General features: G+C 36.2%; 1 protein-coding gene across 8 annotated transcripts; it reads right to left on the bottom strand.

Moving 5' to 3' along the window:
* Nucleotides 1–678: 678 nt before the first annotated feature.
* Nucleotides 679–9,948, bottom strand: LOC104588543 (phosphatidylinositol/phosphatidylcholine transfer protein SFH13-like). 8 transcript variants are annotated; one of them, XM_010246508.2, is made up of 16 exons: nt 9,805–9,902; nt 9,650–9,691; nt 8,907–9,010; nt 8,423–8,726; nt 8,054–8,153; nt 7,397–7,663; nt 7,082–7,159; nt 6,865–6,966; nt 6,729–6,778; nt 6,551–6,650; nt 6,324–6,416; nt 6,110–6,223; nt 2,840–2,975; nt 2,236–2,618; nt 2,078–2,152; nt 679–1,364 (listed from the first exon to the last, which is right to left on the bottom strand). In XM_010246508.2, exons 3-16 carry the CDS (start codon nt 8,911–8,913, stop codon nt 1,347–1,349), a joined length of 1,827 nt encoding a protein of 608 aa, XP_010244810.1. In that variant the 5' UTR covers nt 8,914–9,010; nt 9,650–9,691; nt 9,805–9,902; the 3' UTR covers nt 679–1,346. The 8 variants fall into 8 exon arrangements, with proteins under 8 accessions (XP_010244810.1, XP_010244811.1, XP_088752684.1 ...); XM_010246509.3 differs by having other exon boundaries at nt 9,650–9,688; nt 9,805–9,901; XM_088896558.1 differs by lacking the exon at nt 9,650–9,691 and having other exon boundaries at nt 6,320–6,400; nt 9,805–9,945.
* Nucleotides 9,949–10,163: the final 215 nt, after the last annotated feature.

Below are 10,163 nucleotides of genomic sequence, written 5' to 3' on the forward strand. Positions count from 1 at the left end.
ATTCTAGATTCTTCTAAACAGTCACCAATTTTTTTGAATAGAAGAGGTTAGGATTTGGGACTGTTCAGTTTTTTGTCAATGTTCAGTACTGGATTATTGCATTTTAAAGTTCAGGGACCAAATTGTCACTCAAGCCAAAGTATAGGATACTGATCGGGAATTTTCCCTAAAATATATAGTTGAATGGAGAGATCAGCCTACATGATAGATTGATTGATCACATTTGATATCATTAGTTATCTTCTCTTATAAAAGAAGCAACTAAACACAATTTCAATCTCAGAGATGTACATGCACTTAAACTATACAAAATCAACTTCTGTTTCAGCAATAAATATGACTTAAGAAGTGGATCATGACTTTAACATACCTATATGATAGTTCAAAGGGGGTGTCAATTGGACCAGATTTGCTCAAATCCTATCCATATTCATTGGACCTTTTGGACCGGTCCAAAGGATCAAAGGGTAATTGAGCTAAGCATGAATTTGAGAGGCAAAGACGGCTATGGTCTTGCTGGTTGAACTTGAAGTGAGAATGACTGTGAAGGAGTTTGTGATGGAAGCACTTTTATCTTTCCTCTTCTAAGAATCATACAAGAACAATTTGGTTATTTTTATCATTTTACCAAGCCTATTAATTTTACACAATTGTTTCTTTGTGGGATAGCCGAATAGGTTTCAAATTTGTAATTCATACTATAGCTTTGTTTAAACAATTAAACCCTTAAAAATGTGAATAAAAGGTAGGAAAATACAAGACCAATTAAAATTTTGAAACATTTGAAATTTCATATTTACATAATTGGATCCATCATCAATCCCATTTAAGATAAATCAACCACTTATCAACTTTAACTTGTCCCGTATCCTTTGGCCCACGGGCCCCACCCGCTAGTATTCAATTGAAATCTGACTCAAATATGAATATAAATGAATCCAATTTGGGTCTACCTTGGATCCGACCCAATCCTTTGCAGTTGCAGCCCGACAAAGAGATATCCATGACAAATTCAAATTTTGTAACATCGCTTTATTTACTCGACTTCCATTTTCCCTTTATACTCTTCGTGATTGTGTGAGAGGATGACACGTGTATAACAATCGTACGCCAATTTTTGTTGTCGAGGACTTGAGGTTAAAGTGAGAAATAGAAAAAGAGAAGTGTCTTGAAGAACTTCATCGAAAGTGCGCCTCAACATTTCATCCACCAAGGGCAGCAACGCCTCAGCCAAAGCATGTTCCCTCAAGCACCCAGTCCCTGGAGGCTTACTTTGTAGGGCATATAAAAGCCAAGAAAAAATTCTCTTCAAAGCACGGTGGTCCTCCTCCAACGTCTCCGAAACTTCAACAGAATATCCGTCGCTGCAACAAGACATCATCCACATTATAAGTTGTCTACCGGGGCTTTCACACCCTTTTTACATCTAAAAACCGTACAATTATAAACCTTGAACATATAGAAAAGGCCAAACAATTATTATTATTATTATCAGGGTTTTCGAATCATCATTGACCCAAACAGTCAGACCGTTCAAACCAGGAACCATCTAGGCAACCGGTTCTGTTTTACTCAAACCCGATCCCTGGCCAAAAACCATTGAATCAGTCAACAACCCGCTGACCTGGGCAGTCGAACCATCGACCCATTCAACGGTTTTGGCCATTGTTTTATTTTTTATTTTGTCAGAACAGGACACCCGTTCGAACCGGACAGTGGAACCATCAATCCAGAAACCAGTGGCCAGAATGGTTCCATTTCATAGTTGTTTTTTAAAACCATTATTATTATTATTATTATTATTATTATTTTGGTAGAACGAAAAGGGGCTAAATCTCAGTTTCCGTACTCAATTTTTTGCAACTGAACAATACCAACTTACCCAAAGTATAAGAAAATTGTATTGCACCAGACAATTGAAAACAAAATAGAATAATTGATCTCCAAAATCCATGAAACCATAAGCGGATGATCAGCACTTGATCTAATATAGCACTTGAACCACATATAATTTTGACCTGAATGAGATGTTTCAGCTTAGCAGACCTACATAGACCAAATTGGAAGTTCATCTTACCCGAAATTTAGATTCCCGCATATCCTCCAACAGCTTCACAATCTGTTGTTGCCTCGTGCCCATATCATGTAGTACCTGAAACCCAATGCAACAATTAATTAAATGATGATCCAGGAACCAAACACATGGAAATTCAATTTCACTGATAAAAGGCTTACACTTTTTGTCTTCTCAAGGTCAAGTTGAACAGATTTGATCCGATCCGTTGATTCCAAGAGCAATTGCTCCTTATCCAGAGGAATTTCCACAGGCTTAGTGCTAAGTTTCTCATATAACATCTCAAGCCTCTGAAGACGTTGTAAACATTGAAGGACGTGGTTTTCTTCCTTTACAGCTTCTGAAGCAGGACAAATTTCTGGATTTGATCCCTCCAATCTGGAAGGTAGAACGTTAACTTGTCTTCTCCCAAGACCAAAGCGTAAAATACGGAACAAGGAAAGTAGTTTGACCATGAAAACTATCAACCCTCTAGCTATATATCGGAAACTACTATGTTCTACAGTGTTCTCCGTGCTATTTAACCTATTAATGACAGCAGTGCCTGACAAAACAACCAAAATTTAGACAAAGACCACCCGCAACATTGATGGAAAGAAACGATACCATTTGAAACTGCTGAAGAATCAGAATATGAATTAGCCACGTTCTGTATAAAAATCATCTCTACTTGTGATTACAATTGCTTTGTACCCAATAAAGGCATGCATAAAAAAGCCTTTTTCACATAAACAGAAGGACATATTGTTAAAGAATAGCAAATACCTTCTGCCCTTCGTGATGTCTTACTTGAAGGATTCTCAGAAGGTCTAAATCTTCCTCGGCCATAGTCTATAGCTTTATCAACCACAACAAAATGGTCAGCACAACTGTAATATGCAGTTCGATCAGATGTCCGACCCTGTAGTGAGCAAAAAAAAATGAACATCAGGAGCCCCAGGAAAAATTAGGGGACTACTGATAATTGACTTTGCATATCATCTACATTAACTATTTTCATGGGAATGTCATTGATCCAATGAAAAATGTAGCTCTAAATCATGGCAAGGACTAAACTGTTGGTTCATTCATGTGCATTGGTAGGTCAACCTTAAAATTGTATTATAGGGTGGAATGGATATGCTGGAAACCGAAAAACTTAGGGCAACAGAGGCAAAGGAAAACATGTTTATGTTAAAAAGATATAAAATAGTAAAAGTGTTAATGTTTTAATTATTAGAAACAGGATATAGAAAAACAAAGAAACAAAAGACCTATAAATCACTTGGTGAAAAAAAGGATGTTTTTCTTTTGAAAAATTCTCTAAGATCCTCAATTAATTATTTATTTTTCTATAAATATTTATAAATATTTCACCAGTCCCCAACCCTGGTTGGCAGCAGGATTTGATCCTAGGTCTCTGCTACATTGAGTTATTGATTCTACCAACCGAGCCACCATCGGTTGGTATATGTTTTAGTTCCTTCAAATAAACAAACTCAAAAATTCTATATAAACCATCTCTATCTCCTTAAGCAGATACAATTACTTTCATCAACAATTTGTGGTTACATGCCATACACATAAATGCCCTGGGTCCTATATCTTGCAAGATTTTTATATTTGGAGATAGCAGAACTGCTGTCAAATAGATTTCACCAGGAGACATTTGTCCGTAAGCCTAAAATATGATATGATCCCAGCTGTGTTATCAATAGATACATTTAGTTGCTAGAGAAAAGTTCAAATAGATCACTTATCAAGCTTTACAGAATTAGAAGATTAAATTTCATGAATAAATGCTTTTGTTGTATGTACTCTGTTAAATGACACCCATCCAATAGTAGGTTCGGTCCTGTTTTTCTAACTATACAATAGATGGCAAGTTATGGGGCCACATACAGCAACTGAATTTCTATAGCTCCATCTTGAGGATGCACCTTAATCCCTTTGGCTGTGTTTGGTTGCAATGTAAATCTATCTTAACAGATGCAAAACTATGGTAGTGCAAATTCTGATTTATTCTTGTTTTAAATCTTACCTTATTTCGTTTAATTGCAGTACAAATGAAGCAAAATAGGACATGAAGCAGAATACAGCAAAATCCAAAACAAAATTAAACCAAAATTTGTATTTATTTTTCACTCCCATGCATTTGTATTAGTGCAAATAAGATTACACTGCAACCAAAAGAAGCCTAAAGTTTTAGAAGGAAAGTAAAGATAAACCCAAAATTAGAGATAAGCCCAACAACAAGAAGTTACTTATTATTTCTCCTTGGTTTAAAGGGGGTGGAAGTAATAAGCAAATAATTAGACATCAAATTGTAAAGTTCAAGGAATGATATCTTCTAGCAAAAAAAAATCCAACCTTCAACGACATACATATTTTAGGGTATTTTTCCTTAAGAGACAACATGCCCTTTTTTTCTTCAACCTAAACTGACAAGGATCAATTTCAAGGAGATAACAACATTTCCACGTTTCTTCTTCTTTATGTGATATTACTAAACCAACATTTTGTTAAATAATTTAATCCTAGTAAATACCAGGGCAAATTATTATTTCACAGTTAGCCAAAACTGATACTTAACCTTCTGCCAATACATACCTACATACGTATTGATGGATAGATCATTCCCTGCATCTTAATGTACGAGGTGTCAACATACTACTATTGGTATGCCCTCAAGTATAATCAAGAGACTAATTTTCAAGGAGATAGATCATTCCCAAAAAAAATTGCAACCTTCAAGGACATACATATTTTAAGGTACTTTCCCTCAAGAGATACAACATTCTTTCTTTTTATATAACCTAAATCGAGAAGGATCATTTTCGAGATAACAACATTTTCTCATTTTCTTTTTCTTTACAAGATGTTACTAAAGCAATGTTTAATTAAACAAATTGATCCTAGTCAGCATCAGGGCAAAATATTATATTCATAATTAACTAAACACTGATAGTTAACCTTCTGCCAATACACACATACATCATACATATTGATAGATAGATTATTCCCTTCTCACATCTTAATGTACAAGGTGTCAACCAGTGTTTTAAAAGGCATGGGAGGCATGCACCTAGAGGCGTGCCTCCAGGCGAGGCGCCCCCAAAACACCCTGAGGAGGCTAGAGGTGCTGACACCTCTGAGGCGTACGCCTTAGGTGAACTTTTTTCACGAGGCATGCTAGAGGGGTATGCCTCATGCACACCTCATGAGAAGGGAAAGAAAAGGGAAGGGAAGGGAAGGGAAAAAAAGAGAAGGAGAAAGAGAAGGGAAAGAAAAAGCCCCTGGACCCCCTTGGCTGGGGGGAAGCAATGCAACCCCCTCTTCAACTAGTGCTATGCATCTTCATTCTTCTTAATATAAAAGATTTTTATTAAAAATAAAGAAAAATTAGATCCTCCTCCCCTTCCACCTCCTCCTTCCTCTTCATCCCCCTCCTCTTAAGGAGGTTTAGGCCTCCTTGTGTTCATTCTTCTTAATATAAAAGATTTTTATTAAAAATAAAGAACAATTAGATCCTCCTCCCCTTCCTCCCCCTCCTTCCTCTTCATCCCCCTCCTCTTAAGGAGGTTTAGGCCTCCTTGTGTTCGGGAGGCTTATGCCTCTTACGTTCTGAACTACTTCATGCCTCTTACGTTCTGACCGCAATTCCAAACACCCCCTCTCCATTTTTCCTTTGTTTCTTTTTTCCTTTTCTTTCTCCATGTTTTGTATCTTTCGTGCTCTCCCCTGTAATATAGCTTCAGTATAATTTCCAATATCAGTTTTCAAGGAGGCCATCAATATAACAAAGTTGACCTTTTCCATTTGTATTTTCCTCAATACCATGAAAGACTAATTCTTAGCCATTAGGATATTAAACAATTTTGCTATTCTTGTTCCTTATCCATGTGATCTGTGACTCTACACAAATCAAAAGAACTATCATAAGACTCCAAAAGAAATAAGCCAATAGAACCATCAACATGAATGAAGGTTAAAATAAGTAATACTGTGAACATACAATTATGAACAACAAACCAAATCAGAGGTTCCATTACTCACTTCTTCATGAACAGGGGTCAATCGTGTAAACCTAGAATTCCCAAGTCCAGTGGGAGAACAAGGATCATCCATATCAGATCCTGATTCAGCTGTAGAAGTATCACTACTTCTTCCCTGATGGCAAAAATAAATAGATGAATAATGTTAAATGGCAACAAAAAATCAACACCATATAGTCCACAGCTTAATGTAAATCTCACAAATATAAACCTGCCTTTGATGGGTATAACTTAAAATCAACTTTCTGTTCCTCATCAAATATTCCTGTGGCTTGTCTCTCACGTGTTGCTTCTGCATTATGTACAAGCTATGAATGGTACAAACCATTAGTGCAACATGTCTTAGGTTGTTAATCATATTTTGAACCAAGGTAAAATCTCACCTTATTTGAATTACCCATAATTAGCATAAAATTGTGTAAACAACCTATGATGTCCTTACCTTCATTATTTTAGGGTCATTCCATGGTCCCTTATTAGATCTGAGGCACCCTCCTTCAGCAGAACATGTGCATGAACCGCCCAAGAAATCAGGCAATTGACTGATAGAAGGGAAAAAGAAATTAAAGACATGTTAAATGAACAATTAAATAACATAAACTGAATAGACATATACAGACCACGAGTCAATGACTTCCAGAAGTTTACTCATAGTCTTAGGTTCTAGCACCTGCAGATTCAGAGGTTAAATGTACACACATCACATAATGCTAAAGTAAAAGCTCAGACAACTTTTCAAGTCTTATTTTTCTTTACTTGTATCTTTGCAATAGTCTTTGGGTCAACAAATTTCTTTACAGCAAACCAAAGCATCTTGAAGCCTGGACCAGCATTAACAATGAACATCCGATGTAGTGTCTGCATAGAAGAAAGTTGGATAATTGCTAAAAGCCCAAAGAATGTCTACCAAAAATGGATTTATTTTAAACTGAGTTTTGATAAAAAAGTATGTATGTTTCCACAAGTCAAGTACCTCAGGGTAGTAATTCCCATCTATTCTGGCCATCCCAGCTAGGAGGTCTGCTGCGGTCTTGGTGAAATTCTTAATACCCTGCCTCTCAAAATACAACAACCATAGGTTAAAGTGATAAAGTCTGGCATAGAGGTTAACCAAATTGCAGAAATACAAATTAAGCAAATATCATTTGATGCAAATAACTTGGAAAGTTGATATTCTCTTAGAAGTGTAGGAAGATTTTGTATTTGCATCTTAGGAGATGCAGCAGTTACATATATAAACAACCTTCAACATGCAATAAACCGGCTATAAATAGAGCTCACAGCATACCAAGCCTTGCACATCCAAAATTGTTGTTGTTGAACCAATATGTTTTTGTGCTGCAATTGAACATGCAGGTAGCTTTTCACGCAAAGCCTTCTCAAACTCTTGTACATGGTACTTCAAATAGCGATCAATTGTGGTTGTGTGTGCTAGCTTATTTGGGTGAGCTTTCCCAAGTCTCTCAATATAGATGGGCCTCCCTTCTTTATCAACTCCATGGTAACCTTGAGGGTAATGTTGCAAAACTTTATCAAGCTCTTCAAAGTTGAAGTCCTTCAATTAGTTCAATATGGCATTATATCAGATGAAATATGCCAATTCAGATGCGGTGCTACCAAAATAACTACAGATCTTCTAAAGCATGATATTGGAACATGATACAATTCATACATAGGATGCATGATACTCAAGTGCAAGAATAAACCAGTCCCATCACACTAGGATTCCAACAATTCCATTTAGCTCCAAAAACACATTCTTGTGTGATGAATATGGGATAATTATTCCTCACAGCTACAACACAGCACCATACAATTGTAAAGGACTTATAAAGCCCTTTTTTTTTAAATGATTGGTCCATTAACTCCTAAGTGGTTCAACATCAAAGGAGAAGACTTTGAATGGTGAGTGAAAAAGAGTAAGTGCTTAAGATGATGTCCAGACCTCCAATATGGTTTCTGTTCCATATTCTCTTCTCCATTGAAGCATTTCTTCCCACATTTGGATTGTCCTCTCAATGTTAAATTCCCTTGCTTTCAAGAATCTGTAGCAGCAGTAAGGTAACATATGATTGGAAAGTAAAAAGGCTAAGAAAGGAGATGAAATTAAATATCTACAAGCGACTTCATATGCCACAAGCCTACACATTCACAAACACCACACTATGATTAAAAAAATGTCGATGCAGACCTGCTGTATCTCTGACTTTCATTTATAAAGGCATTTGAACCAGGTATTAAATTGTGGATCAATAATCAAACTAGCCAACTGGTTCAAGAAACTATTATATCCACTTTGAAAGAATATACAAACCTTAACAAAGTGTGATAGTCATCATGCCTAGGTGGTAACAAGTCCTTGGATAGGAGTTTTTGACGCAACTCATGGACTGCAGTCTCCTCTCTTGCATCTCGTATATCCTCTATTGAAACAGAAGAAACTCTGTAATCAGATTTTCTCTTTCCTCGTTTTTTAAGAGAATGGGTGAACTTGCTAGAAGCATTTATGGCTTTCTTCTTGAGAGACCCTATTTTTGTGCGGCGCCTCTCATCTTCAGAGTTCTCTACATCGCATCTCCCTTGTTTTATTTCATCATAGGAGTCATGTCCTTCCAGGCCTTCAATATTATGAATCAAAAGGGCAGTGGTTAGACATTTTTTTACGGCAGTACTGTCCGTGCATTATCACTAGCTCGTCAGTACAAAAAATTTCCAAGCAGTCGTTGGAATTTATAATGGTTCTATTTATCAGTGTTTTCATATGGAGATGCGAAAAAAAAAAAGAAAGAAAGACTTACCTGACATTTCCGTTCAATAGAAAAAAAAAGAAGATGAAATTCAGCCTCAAGCTCTAAAGAAGAAACCAAATTTTACAGCAATCCCATGGAAACCCAAATTGCTTCTACAGCAATAACAACAATAAAAGAGACAAGATAAATCTTCAATTGTAGCTCGTGAAATGCAAATAAAGTAGCTGCACATGAAAAATTAGAGAAACGGGATAAAAAGGAAAGAAAAATAAATGAAAACGGATGACCCATCCTTAGATTTGTCCACACCCCTCTAGATAATATTGAAATTCCAATAGAAAAATCATAGAATTGAGAAGTACGTTCTTAGAAACAAATGGTACCTTGAAAAATAAAATGAAAAACGAAAGTGACAATCAACGTTTCTAAATTTGTGAATGTCATAAGACAGCCAAGCTTTTTCTTTTTGTTTTTAAATTTCGGAAGTTACACAAATCAGACCTTATGCAATTTAACAATTTGTTCAACGGAACCAAGAAAAAACGGGAAAAACTTTACGCAGAGCTACCATATAGGACATAGACGACGTATGGACAAAAGAATCAACAGAAAAACGAATCCTTCTGAAACAATCCAAGTTAAAAACGGAAAGAAAAAAAAAATAATGAGAATAAAAAGGCAAAATCTACCAAAGCATCCAAATCATGAAAGCCAAACCGTTGAAAACTTTTACATATTCAACCACTACTCAAATTCATTGAACAATAAATGTCGAGAAACCGGAGACTGACCAAATGTGAAAAGTGCCGGCAAAGGACCGTCCGAAACGCCTACTAAAGATGAAGAAAGAAAAGCAGGAACTCAGAAACGGAAGCTCTTCGTGTACATGATGCATACAATACAACTAAATATGAAGCCAGTATAAAAAACGAGAATCCAAACGTACCCTTGGGCAGAGATAGTGGGAGAAGAAGGAGATGATCTGGTTTTCCTTGCATACGCATTCTCTCCTTCTCTCCAAGAAATGAGAATGAGAAAACGAAATAAAAAGAAGCCGGAAGGTTCCTGTTCCTCTCTCTCTTCCCTTGGCTTTCGCAACCTCTCCGCTGCCTAACTTTAAACATCGTATACGTGTCCTTAAAAAATCATTTATTTTACGTTAGAATAAAAATAATAAATATTCTTCGCGATTGAACTGTTTGTTTTTTTTGGCAAACGGACGACATCGAACCGGAAATTAACATCAGCTAAACTGATTGGTTCGATTTTGATTTGATATTTTTTGAAAAATTCTGATTATTATCA

The sequence above is a fragment of the Nelumbo nucifera genome, chromosome 1, assembly GCF_055504915.1.
Source record: "Nelumbo nucifera cultivar China Antique chromosome 1, China Antique-T2T, whole genome shotgun sequence".
Classification (NCBI taxonomy): Eukaryota; Viridiplantae; Streptophyta; class Magnoliopsida; order Proteales; family Nelumbonaceae; genus Nelumbo; species Nelumbo nucifera.